At 39.1% G+C, this 21971-nt stretch overlaps 5 protein-coding genes across 5 annotated transcripts; 3 read left to right on the top strand and 2 right to left on the bottom strand.

The window, feature by feature from the left end:
- Window positions 1-2323: 2323 nt before the first annotated feature.
- Window positions 2324-3792, top strand: LOC149106839 (uncharacterized). Its single transcript, XM_089298420.1, has one exon. The coding sequence runs from the start codon at window positions 2405-2407 to the stop codon at window positions 3446-3448; it is 1044 nt and encodes a 347-aa protein (XP_089154546.1). The 5' UTR covers window positions 2324-2404; the 3' UTR covers window positions 3449-3792.
- A 1122-nt stretch (window positions 3793-4914) lies between these two features.
- On the top strand, window positions 4915-8997 carry LOC149106838 (cytosolic iron-sulfur assembly component 2B-like). Its single transcript, XM_089298318.1, has 4 exons — window positions 4915-5069; window positions 6446-6651; window positions 7641-7686; window positions 8361-8997. Exons 1-4 carry the CDS (start codon window positions 4949-4951, stop codon window positions 8456-8458), a joined length of 471 nt encoding a protein of 156 aa, XP_089154444.1. The 5' UTR covers window positions 4915-4948; the 3' UTR covers window positions 8459-8997.
- Window positions 8998-9247: 250 nt separating this feature from the next.
- Window positions 9248-11320, top strand: LOC149106837 (uncharacterized). The gene has a single exon (XM_089298316.1). It carries the CDS (start codon window positions 9667-9669, stop codon window positions 10825-10827), a length of 1161 nt encoding a protein of 386 aa, XP_089154442.1. The 5' UTR covers window positions 9248-9666; the 3' UTR covers window positions 10828-11320.
- Window positions 11321-12628: 1308 nt separating this feature from the next.
- LOC110050253 (ankyrin and armadillo repeat-containing protein-like) lies at window positions 12629-18652 on the bottom strand. The gene is made up of 3 exons (XM_089298313.1): window positions 18517-18652; window positions 15938-18394; window positions 12629-13486 (listed from the first exon to the last, which is right to left on the bottom strand). Exons 2-3 carry the CDS (start codon window positions 18178-18180, stop codon window positions 13288-13290), a joined length of 2442 nt encoding a protein of 813 aa, XP_089154439.1. The 5' UTR covers window positions 18181-18394; window positions 18517-18652; the 3' UTR covers window positions 12629-13287.
- A 1131-nt stretch (window positions 18653-19783) lies between these two features.
- On the bottom strand, window positions 19784-21846 carry LOC149106836 (uncharacterized). The gene has a single exon (XM_089298317.1). The coding sequence runs from the start codon at window positions 21435-21437 to the stop codon at window positions 20277-20279; it is 1161 nt and encodes a 386-aa protein (XP_089154443.1). The 5' UTR covers window positions 21438-21846; the 3' UTR covers window positions 19784-20276.
- Window positions 21847-21971: the final 125 nt, after the last annotated feature.

The following is a 21971-nucleotide window of genomic DNA, read 5'->3' as shown; positions in this document are numbered from 1 at the left end:
CGTATTGACCTGTTAATTGACTTAAATAAACACAATCTTACAGTTTTCCAGTGGCTCTAGCTTCCTAGCTAAAATGAAATTATTCGTTTGCAGGGGTTTGTTTGATTATAAAAATCTTCGCTCGACAGAGGAGAAGGGAAGAAAATACTTATTGTTTTCTCAACCAATCAAGAACGAAACCAAAACCACTCGTGACTTGGCCTGCGAGCTTTTTCCCGCGCTTAGCATCGGTTGCAAGTTCTGCCTCTCGTTTTAATTGGTTTAATGTATTATTTACGTTTGTCGTGATTGGTCAAATAAGATTACTTTTTACAACAGTCATTCGATAACCCGCCGCTTTAAAAATGCATTCTGCATCCATTCATTCACTCATTAGTTCGTTCGCTCGTTCGTTCTTTCGTTCAGTTGTTCGTTCAATCGTTTACATTCCTTTTGCAAAATTTCACTTTAATGAATTTGCTAAGAAAATAATGCAAGGGATTGTAACTTACCAACAGGTTTCCAATTGTTCAGTTGCGCATAGAATTTTTAATAACAGTTTCAAACAGTTTCTCTTCTGGACTGAAAACAAATCCAATTACTTCAACATAGAAGACGTAAAAGATGTAAACACATACAATAATACAAATAAATACAATAGAAAAAGATTTTGCCGACGAGCAGGTGATTAAAGTTGTAAAACTAATTAGTTTTTTCCAGCTCTTCTCGCCCCTTGATTAGAGGTCTTTGTTCTGCATCCTCGCGAAAAATGAAATAAAGTGCTAATCTTACAGGCAAAAGATGAAAAAGCTGCTTTTAAAAAACGATTCGTATTTAAAATAACATGGTCAAAAGTTGTCATAAAAATGTAACAAAACCTTTCGTTAAAGTCAAAACATTTCCTCATAAACACCAATTCAATTTCCTACCCATGGGGTAATCCAGAAATTTTAAATTTACTAAGTGTATCAAGTACGGAGGGAAAAAGATATTTGGGAAAAAAGTACAGAAAGCACGTACGTGTCATGTAAATTGCCAGCCTTTTGGTTCCAGACTGTGTTAAACAAACCCGTTGATCGATCTTATTTAACATTTTCATTTCGTGAGATTAAAAGTCGAAAACACTATTGAACAAACAAGTTGATTATACAGTCTTCAAGATTGGCGTCTAGCAGAGCGGTATATGTTTAAACACGTCGGCAACACAGTATCGTTCAATTTAGTGTTTACCGAAAACATTCAAAGTAGGAACTCCGTACAACATAAGGTAAGTGTGAGTAAACAGTTAAATGAGCTAGTACTAATGCTGATAAAATGTTAACTGGTCTTTCTTGAATCGTGAAAGAGTGGTTTATTTGTTGAATTGTCTCTAAATCGAAGACGCGTCCACCGTTTGATCTTTAAGTGAGTAAAAAAAGGTATCAACATATTTGATTTTCCATCACCACTAACAAATTTTTTTTTTTTTTTAGTTTCGCCTAATTTTTCCGCCGGAAAACGAAAATATGATTCAAATTTCTAATCGCGAGAAACATATTTTCCAAATAAACATTTGTCAAGTGGCAAAAAAACACAGCCAGAAAAACTTCAAAATAAAGTCAACTAAGGATATTTGCGCTTTAATTAAGAAGTTCAAATATCACCTTCAGTAAACTGTTTAAATAACAAGTCATATCTACACAGCAGTCTATAAGCGCGAGGGAAAATTTGCAGTACATCAAAACAACACAACTTATAACCTTTCAACCGAGAGTCAGAGAAGAAATATCGATTGCGTAAACGATGTTTTTGATGAAATTTAGTCTTCCTAAGATTTATCTTGTTTAAGAGATATTTCCAATTGTCTCCGACAAACGTAAGCACTACTATTTAAAAACAAATTGCGATTTAGATCTAGAATTAAGAGGAGGGATACAAGAAGGAACACGATGCAATGCAAAGCGACAATAATCAACAATTCGAGTTTACAATTGGACTTTCTCAGAGTTGATCAGTAAAAGACGCCATTTCCACAAGTGTTTCATCAATTTTGCTCTAATTCTGCGGCTAATGCGGATTTCACTTCTCGTACGTTGGATGTTCGATCAAATAAACCTTCTTGTTTTTCTCTTGCAGTGTACCATTTTAAAGCAAAGTACCAGGGCGAGAACAAACTTCTGATCCCGACAGAAAACCCAGCAACCAGAAAGAAAGCCAGCACTTGAAGGGACTTCAAAGGCAAGAAAGCGTCGTTAGTCAAATTTTCTTAGCACCCCCGGACAAAGAAAAGTTCACAGGCAACGTAATTAATGAAATTTTCTTACAAACAACTACTTTAATTTGCAGAAATTCAGTGAGGTGGTAGTGTAAGCAGTGAGAGGTACAACAGCCCAAGTATCAGCTTCCACGAAAATTAATCTAAAGTATACTTTCAAAAACCAGGAAAATGCGGGATAAAAGCATTTTGCCCCATTTGAGCGAGAGGAGAAATAGTAACAGAAAGTCTTTCATGCCACTCAAAGTACTTGACTCAATCCCAGAAATGGAAGATGGATCTCCCAGTGGAGAAAACAACCCATCTGCATGCGGTGATGCACACTTGAAGGAGCACGATAAAGAGGAATTCAAACACAATGAGCCCGAGAAGAAGTGGAGAAACTTGCCAACTGGTATAAATCTTCCAAAGTTAGACAATACATTCAGTACGACTCCTGATGTTAATCGTGGAATTCGTTCAACTAACTCGAGCAGCTTCTTGAACATTGCAAATATGAGTCTCTCTCCACGTCGAAATAACGACAAATCTAAAAGGGAAAATGAAATCAAATGTGCAAATTATCTTCTCTTTGAGCCAATCATTGCGGACAAAGTATCGGCTGGAATCCACTTATCACGGTACGCTTTCCGGTCATCTCTGGAAAGAGTACCCGAAACTGATGGAGAGAGACTGCTAAGCGCGCAATCAAAGAGGAAATCAAATCGCGAGAAGATGAAGCGGCATTCTACCAAGAAAGAAAAGAATAAACAGGAGCGTAGTCTGAAAAGTGTTGATCTCTTCGACCAGCAACGACAACAGCTAGCTCGTAAGGGCCCGCAGATCAGAGTTTGGTTTTCGTACAAGCAAAACAATAATCGTCCTGATACGCCCGATAGTTTGACGAAGAGATTGGTACACGACTCGCCTGGAAAATCACGACAGGTGGAGCCGAATGAGGAGTTGACGTTTCCGAGAATTATTTTGTACCAGTGGGAAGTCCACGAGGAAAAACCCAAGTTTATCAAAGTTCCCCGCTCTCTCAAACAACAAAAGAAGTTACCCAAGCTACACAGGATCCCTACAGCATCACAGGAAGACCAGCCCAATGAAGACGGCAATAAAGATCATTATGTGAGGTGTGATAGCCCTCTGCCAAAACTTCCACAGGCTCCGCCACCGACTCCACTCTGCCAAAGCCGCCCATCTGGTTCCTCAGAGAATGTTCCAAGTTAGAGACGGTGCACGCAAAGTTAAATTGAAAGTTTACAAATGTGTTCTTGACTTTTTAACACAAACGAAATACTAGCAGCCATAAAATGGTATTTATCACCAAATTTGAAAGACAGACGTGGCTTGATCTCTGTTTTTGTTAGAACACTGTATATTTCAGCGGCATTAATCAGCTGTTGATCAACAGTGTCTGAGGAAATCTGGACAATAGTATATGTGTGACTGATAAAGAAATATATTTTTAGTGATTATTGCATATAAATGTGTGTGTGTGTGTGTGTGTGTGTGTGTGTGTGTGTGTGTGTGTGTGTGTGTGTGTGTGTGTGTGTGTGTGTGTATAACTATATCACTTTAATGTAAACTTATTTTTCACAAAGGATAACTGCTGCTGGAACTAAAAAGCTGCATTTACTATTCAAGCAGGCTCATTTTAATGATAGCTTAAATTGAATAGGCACTTAGTGGAAAAATAAGCAAATTAAACAAAAGAAAAAGAGAAATCAATAATTTGAAAGCAAGGTCTGTCATATGATATCAGTATTCAAAATTAGTCTCAGCTAACCTAGACCATAGTCAATAAAGGGGAATGGTTATGAAACTCAACAAAGTTCTTTGTTGTATGTTTTTTTTTTCTCTTTTTGGCCTTGACCATGCCCAAAACACAATAGTTGTTTACTACTGACCGAGGAACTAACCAATCGAAACATTTTGGTTACATAATTTATGCATTCTGTATGGAATGCAAAACAAAAGATTGTGCATGATCATGGACCTTCAAACATAAATCTTGGCATCTTTGTTTGCTCCTTTGATGTTTGCCCGGCTTCGTAACCACTCCCCTCTATTAACTATGCCTAGACCAAGTAGGCCAAGAACTGTATGTATACAGGGATCAACAACATCATTTTACGATTTATAGTTATACTCTGAAAAATATGTGTATACCGTAATAAACCGCTACTCTATCGTGATCAAAAGCAAAGAAACGCTTGATATCTAGTGCCTATTTCGCACCCACAGTTGACAGTATTTACTCATCGTATCGACACCGTATTTATACACAAAACATAACAAATAGAGGTGGCGCAGAGATCGTCCTTCAAAAACTGTGGGTTTCGCAAAATTTTCGTCGAATTTCACGGGTCTCTTGTCTCGGTTTTTTACGGTTTTTTAGCGGTTATGTGCGTCTCGCAGTTTCGATTTTTTTAAAATCGAAAAAATCAGGCTAGAAACGAAAACCCTTGTATCGCCATCTCGCAAAGTCTCCAATTTACCTCTCATCATTCCTCAAAACAACAAACAACTCGAGAAAGCTACGGTTAAACAGACCAAAATAATTTTACTTACCTCTTGACCTTCTGGCACTGAGCAGACATCTCGTTTTCGCGCCGAGATCACTCGAGAAAACACATGCAATATCAAGCAGGCGTTGCATGAGCATCAGAGGAAAGCTGGAACTAAGGCTAGAATTTCCCATCATTCTAATCGTGATTGAATGGCAAAATGGCGACAACTTTGGAGAATGCAAACCCTACCATTTTCCAACAGAAAAAAGAGCGAGATGTTCTCCCCGAAGAACAGGATGAGGAGGTAGTAGATAAGATCGATGAAAGAGAAGTATTTGATATCCTTTACTAAGCAATTGCTTCAATTTTCAATTTAATGGTTGTCATTTGTCATTTTGTACAAGTCTTGTTTGCGTACAGTAAGCTTACATGTATTTTCATACTGAACCTAGTGGAAACTGTCGTTCAGATTTTTCTCATCTCATTCCTTCCTGGTAGACGAACAACATTCTTTCTATCTCAACCTAACAATTGTCTCGGGACAATACTTTCCCGATTCGTTCCGCGTGCAGAGCGGGTGTGGGAACTGCTAGTGCATTCCAATCGCTATAAATTCTGCATGAGCAGTTGGTGTAGAGATATGTGTCCACTGCATTGCTGAGGTTGATAAGACAGGTGCTGTCTTGATTGTTTGTTTAACTGGCAGATGCAGATATCTGGGAATCAGCATCACTGATTTTGCTGTTTACATGTACATGTGGATGGTACAACAAAAAATGTACTTACGTCTGGCCCCAAATTAAAGAGGGCTATCCTAGTTCTAGGGGTGGAGAATGGTAAATGAGAGACTTTGTGAGAAGGCGAGACTAGCGTTTAAATAAACAAACAAATCAGTACTTTCAGACTTTCTTAGCCTTGCAAAAATACAAGACTGTGAGACAGCTTTGTGGAAAAATTTGACTGTGAGAAGCACAGAACTGCTAAAAAAAAAAAAAACAAGACTGTGAGACTTGTAAAATTCAATGAAAATTCTGAGACCCATGGTTTTTGAAGGAAAATTCGCCAACCCACTTGTAAGAGGTTAGTCACTTCTCCCTTTTTTCTTGTACAGAATTGTTTTTGACAAACTGAGTCAACAGCTCAGTATTAAGCGGACACAAGTGAGGGTCTGTGGGTGTCTGCTTACTACAGGTTTTGCTGTCCTGTAAAGCACTAAGGAGTGCTGTCCACCCAGTGTGAGCTAGCATTGCTAAATTAAATGATTTACAGACAAGTACATAGTAGTTCCTAAATTTCATTTAGATGTCGCTAAAAAGTCTTTTTATTATCATGGTGCATGCACATTTAATAGCCTTCCAACGAACATAAAGATTTTGCCACCTAAGGAACGTTTCAAGGCTATCTCCGATTTTTTTTCTTAGGTTATTTTTTAGAACATTTTCAATTCGATATCCAATTTTTATGAGAACGCTATTACCTTTTTAAGCTTTTAAATTTTTTCAGCGTATCTTTTAAAGTAGTTAGTTTTTTTATAGATATATATTATTTATACATGCTCTTTTTATTTTACGTTATACAGGGCCCCCGTTGATACCAGTCCTGCGACTGAAGGGGTCACCCTGTTTAAATATCGATTATTATTATTATTATTATTATTATTATTATTATTATTATTATTATTATTATTATTATTAGTTTTCTTTAACTGGTGAACATTTGATTCGTTCCATCAATGATCCAGAGCATCCACTCACACTGGAACAGTTGAATGTTGTTGAGCAGTCATTAGTGGAAGTGGATGACACAAACAATTATGTTAAAATCCAGTTCACACCGACAATTCCTCATTGCAGTATGGCAACCCTCATTGGATTAGCAATACGAGTACAGCTTCTAAGGTCACTGCCCGACAGATTCAAGGTATTTTGATTTAATCGCAGTTAATTCTGGTTGTCAGGATTTGTAGTAGTTTTTTACACGTATATACACCGTAATTGAAAAAACGTTATAAACCATGAACGACACAGTGGTTTTCTGGGAAACTTGCAATCTAGTACTAATTTGCCTTTTTGCGCACTGTGTACATCCCATTTAACAAATCGAATGTGGTTTAGTGTGGTCTGTACTCTTAGCAATGCCTCGTGAGTCCACAACAAATTTTGACCACTGTGATGACGCGTATCATTGTCAATAAGAGTACAGACCACGCTAAACCACATTTCAATTTGTTTTTTACCACAATATCAACATCAAAGAAAATGTTTTTTTCAGAGCACGAGTTGAGAAAGTTATTGGGTGACACATTGACACGAGCAGTGTTGTCTAGACACTCTTATCAACAATCATGGCAAATTAGCCAATCAGATTGCGAGATTAGTAATAATTGTGGTAAAAAAAAAACATTTTACGAGATCAAAATGCAGGTTGTATGACATTATTGCTACCTTAGCTATGGTATTGAAGAAACTGCAGGACTGCTCGCATTTTCTGTAAATGTAAAGTTTCCTTTGTCTTCTAACTTGGAAGGCATGTGCAGTTTCCATGTTTTTCTAAATCACTGTGATCTGTGATCATTTAAATGTCACAAGGAAACAATCTTGTATATTCATGATTATGCACAGGCTTGTTCAGTCTTCCCATAACTCTATGAAGTTGTATCATTTATGCTTTACACTTTTCATCCAACAATGTTTTTCAATCAGGTGTATACCTCCTAAGTTTAATTATCAGGTACTGCTCAGGAGAAATTACACACTCTTCTACTTTTCAACCAGAAATCAGAGAGAATGGTCACTCAAGCCTGGGGTAATACATAAGTTGTACATACAGCTGAAATATATGACTGTTTGTGGATCCCATACTACATGTTCACAATTTTTTTTCTTTTTTTGTTGTTTTGTTTTTCACAGGTTGATATCAGCATAACACCTGGCACGCATGCCTCAGAAGATGCAGGTAATACACATTTCTGTTCTTAGCTCTTTTCTCTCTTTATGTTATCTTCTCTTGTTCACGCAGTGTTGCTGCAAGTCTCCTGTATGGAAAATGAGACTCTTCTTGTCATAATTTAGTGTGAGGGATTTGCAGTATTTCTAGATCTAGTGGTCCACTCAGATTGAGGCTTGGCTGGGGTCTTGTTTGTTTATTTGGATCAATTTAGAGGTAGGCGAGATACCTTGTTCTAATGAATGGGAGGGGAAGATCTACGCTACAAAGTTTTGGATACGACAGATAGAGCAACTACACATGACCTGAAGGTGTCATGTTAAATTTATTTCAGTAAAGAATATTATGGATAGCAATGGTCTGCTTATCAGTGTACTTATTTCACTTCTGCCTCGATTTAACATTTCTTTGTTTTGCAGTGCGTTAGTTTTGTTTTGAATTGAGTTGGTTTTGTGTTGCTGTGTGTTGATGTTACGTTGCCACGTGTTGGCTTTGTGCTAGCTTGAGTTTTAGTTTTTGCTGTGACACCCATGGGAAAATTGAATTATACAAAAACACTTACTTAGAATATTTCTCTTTGTGCAGTAATAGTAATCACAGCATATCATTTTCAAGTATTAGATCTGAAACTTGAACAGATTTCTAGTGATAGTAACAGAATTTCTCATCTGCTTCCTCCACAGTAAACAAACAGTTGGCTGATAAAGAAAGAGTAGCTGCTGCTTTGGAAAACACGCATTTGTTAGAAGTTGTGAACCAGTGCCTTGCAGTACGTCACTAAGGTCGTGAGCCGATCTACAGCATGTTTTAAGATGTCACCTTTACCTAATGTAGGTGTCATTTAAGGTGTAAGGATTTCAAACCACAGTTTGAGGTACTGGTACATGTAACAAGATCAGCTTAAAACACTGCCATCTAATTTTGAAGGATTTTGACAAGCATGGAACATCAAAGGACATCCAAGCAGTACTGTCTGGGAAAATACTTGGAATCCCGTTGATGGCGACAATGATAGAACTGAACAAAAATTTATTGGGATTAACAAATTTGCCCTGAAATATATATGATCTACTAAATCAACAGATGAGTGTTGCATTCTTGTCTTCAAGAGACCTGTCAAAGGATTAGTGAGCTGTCAGGGCTACCAGGGCCAGCCACAAAGTAGACAGCACCGTAGACAGATTGAAAAAAAGTTGTTTTTCTCTTATAAAAAATATTATTCAAAGACAATTATGTATTATTTCTGTGGAGGATCCTGATTGTAACAAACAGCACTGTTCAAAATTAATCTCTTTACTAATAAATTATTTGTTAAGTTAACATGCCTGTATCTACAGATCAATTCATCTTTTTTTTTTCTTGTAAGGCACTACATGTAATTACATGTACAATAATTTATGTGTATAAAGATAACAAATGTGCACACCCAATTTGTAATGGGGTTAAATGTAATTTAGACAAAGTTTGAGTGGAGCCAATGCTGGCCTGCGGTCTCCAGGGCAATCATGCTCGGTGGGGTCTCATACAGGTTTTTGCAGGGCTTACGTGTTTTGCTTGCCAGCTGTGTGAGAATGTTACGGTGGCCCATAGGGGCAAAACACAACTCAATTTCTCTTCTGAAAAGCAACAATCTTTTGGAGAACACAACAATCTTTTGGAGAACACAACGATCTTTTGGAGAACACAACAATCTTTTGGAGAACACAACAATCTTTTAGAGAACACAACAATCTTTTGGAGAACACCACAATCTTTTTCAGAACACAACGAAATTTCCTGATACACAACAATCTTTTTTGAAACACAATAAAATTTTCTGATACACAAACGCAAACTAAAACACAACAAAATTAATTGAAACACAACAAAATTTCAAAGTACTGGTAACTAACCCTGATGCTGAAAGCGACCGGAACCTGAGACTTGCTCTGGTCAACGTCACTGAAAGGTGCCATTTTTGTGCCGTTCATGTGGTGGATTTGATCTGAAATGGCTTCTTCAGGTTCAATAAGCTATAATCCAGAGGAGGAAAGCATAATTTCATATTACTTTTCAAGAGGATATACGTATGAAGTCATCACTGATTTTTTAGCTAAGTTTCATGGCATTACGATGTGTGTACGAACATTGAAAAATAGGTTGAAGCAATTGAACTTAAGGAGAAGATTGCCATCTTTTGATATGGATGTTGTACGGGAACAAATCATGAATGAGCTTAGTAGCCCAGGCTGCCAAGGTGGATATAGAAGTATGTGGCATACCCTACGACTAAAAAATATTCAAGTTCCTAGACATGTTGTAGCTGACCTTACGAGGGAAATGGATCTAGAAGGATGTGAGCAGAGAAGGGCAAAAAGCCTTAAAAGAAGAAGTTACTTCTCATCTGGCCCAAAGTACACATGGCACGTCGACGGATACGACAAATTAAAACCTTATGGATTTCCAATACATGGGTGTATCGATGGCTGGAGCCGAAAAATAATGTGGCTAACAGTCACAAAGTCAAACAACCATCCAGAAATTATTGCCAATTTCTATTTGAACTGTGTGGCAGAGCTAGGAGGCTGTCCAGTGAAACTGAGGACTGACTGTGGAACAGAAAATGGCTTGATGGCAGCGATGCAATGTACATTTCAAGAAGATGCAGAAGCGCACAAGTATGGGTCATCTCCGTCGAACCAAAGGATTGAGGGCTGGTGGGCGTTTTACAGAAGAAACAGGTCTGGTTGGTGGATTAACTTCTTTAAAAGCCTTATGGAACAGGAAATCATTAACCCTGGAGATGAGATTCAAATGGCATGCCTCTGGTTCTGTTTTGCTCAGTTACTTCAAGATGACCTAGACAAAGTTAAACACTGGAACACACATTTAAGAAGGGGCTCTAGGCATGACACTATCAGTGGGAGACCGGATGAACTATTCTTTCTCCCAGAGCTTCATGGAGGAGTAGATGGTCTACTTCACCCGATATTGGATGACGAGATCCAATCTATGAGGGAGAACCTGACCTATGAAGAGGAGGAGAGCATCTACCAAGGGTACTTTGAATATGTACTGGAAAACACCGAGTTGCAGCTGCCCAACAGTATTGAAGAGGGACTCTCTCTGTATAAAGACCTCCTTGAAATTGCTAACATAGATGATGTTTAATGAAGAAGAAAGAGCTGTGCAATATCAGTAGGGGCAGGTTCATACATAAGTGTTCACTTTGATACAGGTCCATTACACCCATGACTGATTTATACCTTGTATTTTCCATTTCAGTACTGTGCAAGTAAAACTTAAAAGGTAGCCATCAGACTCAACGTTAAAATATTTTAATATAATTATTCATCATCAGTGGTTACAAGTACATATCAAAAAGCAGTTGTCTTTTGACAGCAAGTGAAAGTACTCATAGGAACAAAAACGTGATCAGTAAATTTCAACTGGACAATGTCATCAAGATTTAAGTTAATAAACAACTCGGTAATTTGCTTTCTTTCTTTGATTACTAAAGCAATGATATCCACCAATAACGTAAGAACCAAAACAATACCAACACAGGAGCATTCATTACTTATGACCAGGGTTAGAAGGGTTGGCAAAACTCTTACCAGCAGTAATAATTTCTTGGGCACACCAAAAAATACAAACAAACAAATAGACTAACCCCCAACAGGGTTTCTCCCCCTCTCCCTCCCCCCCCCCCCCCAAAAAGGAAAAGAAAACACCCCATAATTTTGCAGACTGCCTGGTCATAACAAATGAAACACCCCTTACTGTGGAATGAATTGCAACAATATCATTGTGTGATGATTTATGAAAATGTCAACAATCTTAATCCTTTGAGCCCCAGAATCCACATACAAACAATCCTTGCTGATCTCCTTACATTTTCTTCTAAATGGCTCTTTTGTTCTTGTCATTTCTGAAAGTACGGTCGTAAGAACTTCATTTCTTCAAGGCTTCGTCAAGTATTGCCTCGGCTGAGGCATGTTTCATGACTTTTAGGGGAAGGGACTTGCCTCTCACGGGCTTGAAAACGCCGCACGATAGAGAACCAATGCCAATGGTTATAGTTACAAATTCGTCCATCTTCGCTTTCTTGGACTTGGAATTGAAGGTGGTTTGCGTCTCTTTCGACTTTTGGGATAAAAATTTCTTGAAAGAGGACACTTGACTAGCTGAAGACGAAGATGAACTCACACCGCACTTTGGGCAAAACTTGTGATCTGCTCTTCTCCAACCACCACAACTGTGACAAAACATGGCGGGCAACAGGATAGAGGACAAGTGCAAAGGGTCCTTGTGACCAGAGCTAGTCCCAGGTTCCGGTCGCTTTCAGCATCAGGGTTAGTTACCAGTACTTTGAAATTTTGTTGTGTTTTAGTTTGCGTTTGTGTATCAGAAAATTTTACTGTGTTTCGAAAAAGATTGTTGTGTATCAGGAAATTTCGTTGTGTTCTGAAAAAAATTGTGGTGTTCTCGAAAAGATTGTTGTGTTCTCTAAAAGATTGTTGTGTTCTCCAAAAGATTGTTGTGTTTCAGAAGAGAAATTGAGTTGTGTTTTGCCCCTATGGGCCACCGTAGAATGTGCAGTTTGCCTTTGAGTGCCATTTGTGCCTGTGGAGTGCTTTTGCTTCCTTACCTCCCTCCCTTTGGCTGGTGACGGAAAGTACATGGGTTGGTAAGTACCTCCACTGACTCTGTCAGTGTGACAGTGCCTGGTGGTTGCCGCTCTCAGGGTTGCCGTGGATACCTGCATGCTCTGCTCGAGGCTCATATCTCGGCTCCACCATTCCTAAGGCACCTTTCCCAACCTCATCAATTGGCCATGAGTTTAACATTGCAGTAATTATGTAATAATATGAGTTTATGGTCAGTTGAGAAACTGTCAGATGTTGAGAAGTCTCACAGGTAATTAGGTTACCATGCTTTGAGTCATTAATTTCAATGTTTCATCAAGAACTGTGCCGGGTGTTTTCATATTTCATCATTTTTTTAAAAAAAATTAATGTCAAACATCTGTACTTTATAAATAAAGAAACCAAAATCATACACTTGTCATAAAACATGTACAGGTATTAACTATCAGTATTTTCAAGTGTAAATAACTAAAACGATCTCAAATGCACAACAGTACTGTACATAGCTTTCACTTCTTTCATGCTCATACCTATACAAAAACAGTTTACTCCTGTCCTAAAACATGAGAAGATTTTGCTAACCCTTCAGAGTATTTGCAGAATCTACACGACTGCATTTATATACATGTAATTTATAACTAAAAAAATGTAGTTACATGCAGTAACAGGAATTTAAGCACACAACAGACACACACATATACTGGAATAAACATGAACACAATCTACTATGTCACTAACTCGCTCCGATTCGAGCATCATTGTTAAAATTATACACCTTAATGAACTTATTAAATAAAACTACAAAAGAATTCTCTTTCAACATACACTCTAGTATCAAACTCAAAAACACAACCATCGTTCAACTGAATCATCTCAGCACATAACACTTTCCATGGACATAGCAGTAGATAACTGCATGTCAAACCCGTTACATACTGTTTTAAAATTTTTAAGACTTAGACTATCTCTGACTAAATCCAAATTACGCTATTGGAAGTCTAAGAATTGTCCCAGTCCTCATACTTGTTGCTGCAGATATTTTTCGTTCCAGCACTCCATCTGAGGCCATTCCTGCAGGTGATTCATTAGTGCTTGCAACAGTAAATGTCTGTTCTGCATCAAGAGCAAAATGAGCTGTTACCATCTTCTTTCCCACAGACATGAACTGATCAGGTTTTTTCCTACAAAGGGAATGAAATGTAGCACTTTTTTACCACGTTGATTTGTTAAATTAATACATGTATCTTTATATAAAATTTACAAATGTAACAAAAATTCTAACATGCCTCCAATGCAATGGAGACATAACAAATGGAACTCATAGTGAGTACAAAATTGTACCTGAAAATGCATTCATAGCTCTTTTAGGCGGCTTAGTAGGCACTTAAGCACATCATGCATGACAGCACGCGCTAAGTAACAAAATGAACAATGACAGGGCAGACAGCTATTGCTATAGCTTCGCCTGAATTTAGCGATATTGGACATTCAGTGACCCCTACTTTTCTTTCCAGAAACAGATTTTACTTACAGTTATTTCCACATTGTCCAAACATGAACAAAAAATCAAAGTGGGAAGTTAAAAAAATTAAAGATTTCTGTCCACGTGACATCGAATCCTGCCATCTTGCAGCTACAAGGCACGGGAAACTGTGGTCGCTAAATGCGAACTTGTTCTTTAAGGAACCTCACCAGATGACTAAATTCACTTGATAGGTCCACTTAAACAATATTTTGTAGAGAACATTTCACGTCAAAGATCTAACTGCAATATTTTTGGGCTCACAGACACTGTGGCCTTATTCGCTGGCGAAGTCCGATTTTTTCAGATTTAGGGTGCTCTGGGCATGTTCTCTCCAAAACAAAGTCGGTGACCCCCCATTTTTTTTTTTTTTTTTTTACATTTCTGACATAACTAACTCATCATCTAACAGTGGTAAATGTCTCAGAAAAAAATCAATGTTGGACAATTTTTGCACGAATGTCCTTAAAGGGCATTTGACATCCTTCTACGCAAGTACAGCAGTTTGATTTATTATTCAACAGAACAGTTTTCAAAGTTAATATTTGTGAGAAAAATCCTTCTCCATCGACCTTGCGAGGTGTGTAAACATAGTAATATCAATACTGAAGAACTGTTTAGTCATCCATAAAAGATTTAAACAGCATATTCTGTGTTTTGAGTCAAATACCATCGAGAAATAAGATGTCCTGTGGGGGGGCTGGTGAATGGTAAATGCGAGACTTGGCAAGAAGGTGAGAAAAGCGTTTTTCTTTGTGAGCCTGAGACCTTTTGACTTTATCAATTGCGTGACCGAGACTTTAAAGTGTTTTAAATGTGAGCTTGAGAAGTCCAGGTTCTGAGACGTTCAGAGGTCATTTAAGCTTATATAAAAGAAAATATAAACAAATCATTACTTCGCGACTTTCTTAGCCTTAGACTGCAAGACACCTTTGTGAAAAAAATCAAGACTGCAAGATGCACATAACCACCGAAAAAACGAGACTGCGAGACCCGTGAAATTCAGCACAAATTTTGCGAGACCCATGGTTTTTGAAGGACCATTTGCCACCCCTTCTGGGGGGGGGGGGGGTGGTCAAAGCGGCTAGAGACAAAAGCTACTTTCACCCCATAGCCGTTTTGTTTTGAAAGAAAAGATGGGAGGACGAACATCGGAAATTTTGTATAGCTGCAGATGTGCATGCAAGTTGGAAGAGAGTAAAGCATATATGTGCTTGTATTCAACACACACAACATACATGTAAACACAATGAATATTTTTTACAAACAAAATGCCAAAAGCCAGCAGATAAAGAGATTTTCAAAAGGCACATGAAATTCCAAGCTGTGATAGTATTATGATTTCTATTGGTTGAAAAAATTGGTGTCAATCAAGACTGCACATGCACTTTATCATGACAATGGCCCTTTAAGTAATAAGAGAAAACACGTTGGAACAGCATGCAAGAGTGAGAAGACCCAAGCGCATGCCTCACCACTTCACCTTCCTATTATTACTCAAGCACCTGCCATCCAGGATAATTTTTCCTGAGTCAGGGTTTTAAGGTACAATGTAGACAGAGAAGTGACCAATCAAGTGGCCTAATAGTTAGTTCACTGGACTCTAAATTAATAATCCAAGTTTTAGCCTTGACTCTGGTCATTAAGATTTGTTCTTGGGCAAGACACTTGGTTCACTCTCGCAATGTCTCTCACCACCTAAGAGTATAGATAGGTTGCAGCAGATTGTTATCTTGACAAAATCCGTGGGATGTCCTGCGACTGACTTGCATGCAATTAAAAGGGAGTAGCAATAATACTCCTTGTCACATAATACTTTATAGAAAGCAGGATACATGTAAATTCTCAAATGACCCTGCACACACCATTAGCTGGAGCAGACTTTACAATACCAACAGTGATTAACAATAACTTCTCCGTACAATATCAAAACATTGATCAGACGGGTAAGGAGAATACACAAAATCATCAACTATGGAATCATCTCAAACTGGATGCTACCATTGTTAATTACATTTGCATGTACAAGTATGTTGTGTCCACATTAAGCAGAATTGGTAGCAGTTTGACTGCATGCAACATGTACATAAAATACAAACACTTGACTTACATTATTGGAGGGAGGCCAATCCTCTTGCAGTGCTGCCATCTCTCCACAAACTGCGGTGACAGTTTCACTTTTCCTGCGTGAAACTGTATCACTTCATAAAGAAAAGGGTCACGGCGACACACACTGAGAAGCTGTCTCTCACCTATACTGTCAAAGCTCAGGTATCCAAGGGCAACAGCTGCAGCTGCCTGTACAGTTTCATACTGTGATGTCAAGAGCTTTCCTAGCAAGGGAATTGTTCCTATCGAGATGATGGCACCTGGAATCCCAGCTCTTGTATGTGCCAGACCTCCGATAAAATTTGCTGCAGCAGCTTGAATGTCTTCAGTTGTTGAGTCAAGAAGTGAAACTAACAGTTTTATTCCAGTCGCTGATGTTAAGGATTGGTCTTCATCAGGGATGATCCGAGACAAAACAACAACTTGAAATGCAGCATAAGTAGCCTGCTTTTCATTCTTGGATTCCAAAAATGGGACAAAGGCATGGTACCTCACTCCCCCTGACAGAGCAATGTTCCTTTGGTTTGCAACATTGTTGTAAGCAAATACAGCCAGAGCGGCACCAGCAAGCAAGTGCACCTCATCATCTTCATCATAAAGCTGTCGGAGAATGTGTACAAAACTGAAATCCTTGTGATCTAATGCTGCTTTCATGTTAGCACTGTTACTCAAACAAACACAGCCCAGTGTATAAGCTGCCTCTACCTTGATGATGTCTTGCCTTGCTTGTACCATATACCTGATAAGAAATTTTAGACCCCCTTCTTTGGTAACAGCATCCTGATTTTGGACATGTGGCCTGAAACCAAGACAGAGACACAATGCTCGCAATGTCCGTAGCACACTAAGAATGATGTATCCTGGTGTGTTTGATTTCCCCAACAGACGAACCAATGGCGTAACACCATTAGCCTTGGCGATTTCATCTCTTTTGTTCCTCACACCCTCAGCAAGGACTCCTAGAGCCTCTGATCCAATGAAATGCAGACTTTGAGGTAAATTCTCAGAAAGAAATTCAATTAGGAGGTTGACGCCAATTTCAGCACCAATAGATCGCCTCTGAGCATTCTTTTCCCCAGCAATGGCCCAAAGAGCTCCAGCAGTCAGTGTTCTTAAATCAGCTGCTCTGGATCGCTTTAACAGTCTCATCAGCATCATTACACATCCATGTTCCGTCACAGTACTCTGATTGCCTTCATTACCTTCTGCTAATGCTTGAATTCCTTGAACAGCAGCAAACTGACACTCTCTTGATCGTAAACGCATTAGTTCCATTAAAGGTGGTACTCCATTTTCAGCAACAAAGGCATTCTGATTGGCTGTGTGCCCCTTGACAACGGCACCCACTGTCTTAGCCACTGCTGCTAGGACATGCTTGTTTTTAACTCCAGTCAGCAAGCTAACCAGGGACTTCCAAATGTCCTTATTACTTCCAACAGCCGTTTGTATTTCAGAATTTGAGTTGGATAAAACCCTTAGGGTACTCAATGCTGATTCCACAACTTCTTCGTCATCACTGTACCGAAGTAACCGCACTAGGGAATCGATTCCCCCATTACTGACTGTAGCCTCTTTATTCTCCTCACTGTAAGCCAGTGCTTCCAGCAGTCTTGTAGCAGGAAGATACAGAGCTCTCGTGGTTTCTTTAAGTTGCAAGATAATGGGAGGCACCGCTCGATTTTTGCTCAACTGTTCCTTTCCTGCATCATGTCTAACAAGGTTCAACAATACCGAGAGAGCAAAGATCTTAGATTCTTCACTCGACAAGGAGTTTTTCAACAAATTTAAGATCGCCAGAACACCCCCGGCGTTCAAGAACGATTCTAAATGATCACAATTTTCCTCCGTCGTGAGTTCCACGAGAGCTTTGGCGCACGATGTCTCGAGATCACTTACCGATAGGCCACGAATTAAATTTTTCCACACCTCGAGGTCAGGGCTATCGAGTTTCAAAAGATACTCCAGAACATTGATGTGATCCTTCAACGCTGCCAATTCTACAGCGCCAAACAATTGCCGATCTTTAGCCTTCAAGTTTGCATGAAACTCTTCTGCGAGAAGTTGTACAGTTTCAAGATGGCCGTTGGTGCACGCCAAGAGAAAGGGAGTTAGCTGCTGTCCGTCTTGAGTTTCAAGCTCTAACTGGTCTTCTCGCGACTTGATGAAGCGACTAACACTCTTATAGTAGCCATTGTAGGCTGCATGGTGAACGTGGGCCCAACCATTCTCGTCAAATTCATCCATGTTCACTCAAACAGTACAGTCGAAACCAAGAAGGAACTAACCGCGCGCGATCTTTCGCTCAAATTTCAAGTTCGGCTCCTGATTTTCTTTGATATATCCCGTGATTGGAGGATGAAAATAAAACTTTCTCGAGTCCATAGTTTTCTTCTCCGTCCAAATTTGATGACGTCCACAAATCTTCCCGATCGAGTTGCTCAGTTGCTAACGAAGGTTGCTACGCACATAAAAAGAACGATCAATCGACAATTTTTACTTCAATGTTCCGAAATGCTTGCTTCAAATCGCAAGGAATTAATTGTTTCTTAACATGAACTCGATTTCTTACTTGCTCTTTACCTTTTGAAACATTTCAAGGCAAAATTACTGCGTAGGATCGGGCGAAAACAGCGTTGAAAAGTTTACACTTCGGTAAATGTTTCCAATCCATGTTAATTAGGAATGAATGGTCCGCGGATGTGATTGGTCGCAGTTATTGATTGTTCTTTTCCGGTACAGTTCTCCAACAGCACAGGTAACCCAAGACAGTTCGGGGGGCCTGATTGTTTGCATTGTGGTCTTCAGTAGGTCTGGTAGGGGGCTATGTGTATCATGAAAGTGCCGTTATAACGCATTTATCAATGAAAATATTGGGAAAATAGAATTAACGATTCTGTACGGTGGCCCATAGGGGCAAAACACAACTCAATTTCTCTTCTGAAACACAACAATCTTTTGGAGAACACAACAATCTTTTGGAGAACACAACAATCTTTTAGAGAACACAACAATCTTTTCGAGAACACCACAATTTTTTTCAGAACACAACGAAATTTCCTGATACACAACAATCTTTTTCGAAACACAGTAAAATTTTCTGATACACAAACGCAAACTAAAACACAACAAAATTTCAAAGTACTGGTAACTAACCCTGATGCTGAAAGCGACCGGAACCTGGGACTAGCTCTGGTCACAAGGACCCTTTGCACTTGTCCTCTATCCTGTTGCCCGCCATGTTTTGTCACAGTTGTGGTGGTTGGAGAAGAGCAGATCACAAGTTTTGCCCAAAGTGCGGTGTGAGTTCATCTTCGTCTTCAGCTAGTCAAGTGTCCTCTTTCAAGAAATTTTTATCCCAAAAGTCGAAAGAGACGCAAACCACCTTCAATTCCAAGTCCAAGAAAGCGAAGATGGACGAATTTGTGACTATAACCATCGGGATTGGTTCTCTATCGTGCGGCGTTTTCAAGCCCGTGAGAGGCAAGTCCCTTCCCCTAAAAGTCATGAAACATGCCTCAGCCGAGGCAATACTTGACGAAGCCTTGAAGAAACGAAGTTCTTACGACCGTACTTTCAGAAATGACAAGAACAAAAGAGCCATTTAGAAGAAAATGTAAGGAGATCAGCAAGGATTGTTTGTATGTGGATTCTGGGGCTCAAAGGATTAAGATTGTTGACATTTTCATAAATCATCACACAATGATATTGTTGCAATTCATTCCACAGTAAGGGGTGTTTCATTTGTTATGACCAGGCAGTCTGCAAAATTATGGGGTGTTTTCTTTTCCTTTTTGGGGGGGGGGGGGGGGGAGGGAGAGGGGGAGAAACCCTGTTGGGGGTTAGTCTATTTGTTTGTTTGTATTTTTTGGTGTGCCCAAGAAATTATTACTGCTGGTAAGAGTTTTGCCAACCCTTCTAACCCTGGTCATAAGTAATGAATGCTCCTGTGTTGGTATTGTTTTGGTTCTTACGTTATTGGTGGATATCATTGCTTTAGTAATCAAAGAAAGAAAGCAAATTACCGAGTTGTTTATTAACTTAAATCTTGATGACATTGTCCAGTTGAAATTTACTGATCACGTTTTTGTTCCTATGAGTACTTTCACTTGCTGTCAAAAGACAACTGCTTTTTGATATGTACTTGTAACCACTGATGATGAATAATTATATTAAAATATTTTAACGTTGAGTCTGATGGCTACCTTTTAAGTTTTACTTGCACAGTACTGAAATGGAAAATACAAGGTATAAATCAGTCATGGGTGTAATGGACCTGTATCAAAGTGAACACTTATGTATGAACCTGCCCCTACTGATATTGCACAGCTCTTTCTTCTTCATTAAACATCATCTATGTTAGCAATTTCAAGGAGGTCTTTATACAGAGAGAGTCCCTCTTCAATACTGTTGGGCAGCTGCAACTCGGTGTTTTCCAGTACATATTCAAAGTACCCTTGGTAGATGCTCTCCTCCTCTTCATAGGTCAGGTTCTCCCTCATAGATTGGATCTCATCATCCAATATCGGGTGAAGTAGACCATCTACTCCTCCATGAAGCTCTGGGAGAAAGAATAGTTCATCCGGTCTCCCACTGATAGTGTCATGCCTAGAGCCCCTTCTTAAATGTGTGTTCCAGTGTTTAACTTTGTCTAGGTCATCTTGAAGTAACTGAGCAAAACAGAACCAGAGGCATGCCATTTGAATCTCATCTCCAGGGTTAATGATTTCCTGTTCCATAAGGCTTTTAAAGAAGTTAATCCACCAACCAGACCTGTTTCTTCTGTAAAACGCCCACCAGCCCTCAATCCTTTGGTTCGACGGAGATGACCCATACTTGTGCGCTTCTGCATCTTCTTGAAATGTACATTGCATCGCTGCCATCAAGCCATTTTCTGTTCCACAGTCAGTCCTCAGTTTCACTGGACAGCCTCCTAGCTCTGCCACACAGTTCAAATAGAAATTGGCAATAATTTCTGGATGGTTGTTTGACTTTGTGACTGTTAGCCACATTATTTTTCGGCTCCAGCCATCGATACACCCATGTATTGGAAATCCATAAGGTTTTAATTTGTCGTATCCGTCGACGTGCCATGTGTACTTTGGGCCAGATGAGAAGTAACTTCTTCTTTTAAGGCTTTTTGCCCTTCTCTGCTCACATCCTTCTAGATCCATTTCCCTCGTAAGGTCAGCTACAACATGTCTAGGAACTTGAATATTTTTTAGTCGTAGGGTATGCCACATACTTCTATATCCACCTTGGCAGCCTGGTCCACTAAGCTCATTCATGATTTGTTCCCGTACAACATCCATATCAAAAGATGGCAATCTTCTCCTTAAGTTCAATTGCTTCAACCTATTTTTCAATGTTCGTACACACATCGTAATGCCATGAAACTTAGCTAAAAAATCAGTGATGACTTCATACGTATATCCTCTTGAAAAGTAATATGAAATTATGCTTTCCTCCTCTGGATTATAGCTTATTGAACCTGAAGAAGCCATTTCAGATCAAATCCACCACATGAACGGCACAAAAATGGCACCTTTCAGTGACGTTGACCAGAGCAAGTCTCAGGTTCCGGTCGCTTTCAGCATCAGGGTTAGTTACCAGTACTTTGAAATTTTGTTGTGTTTCAATTAATTTTGTTGTGTTTTAGTTTGCGTTTGTGTATCAGAAAATTTTATTGTGTTTCAAAAAAGATTGTTGTGTATCAGGAAATTTCGTTGTGTTCTGAAAAAGATTGTGGTGTTCTTGAAAAGATTGTTGTGTTCTCTAAAAGATTGTTGTGTTCTCCAAAAGATTGTTGTGTTCTCCAAAAGATTGTTGTGTTCTCCAAAAGGTTGTTGTGTTCTCCAAAAGATTGTTGCTTTTCAGAAGAGAAATTGAGTTGTGTTTTGCCCCTATGGGCCACCGTAATTCTGGGACTCAACTTACATGGTTTTCATATGGTTGACTGATTGAGCAACCCAGAAAATTTTCTCAGCACTCGTACGGAATATGTGCACTTATACACGTGTTTTTTGAAAGGGAAAATC

Source organism: Orbicella faveolata, unplaced genomic scaffold (assembly GCF_042242905.1).
Source record: "Orbicella faveolata isolate gen_17 unplaced genomic scaffold, um_ofav_v1 contig_3, whole genome shotgun sequence".
In the NCBI taxonomy this organism is placed as follows: Eukaryota; Metazoa; Cnidaria; class Anthozoa; order Scleractinia; family Merulinidae; genus Orbicella; species Orbicella faveolata.
This window is presented reverse-complemented; position numbering and strand designations above follow the sequence as displayed.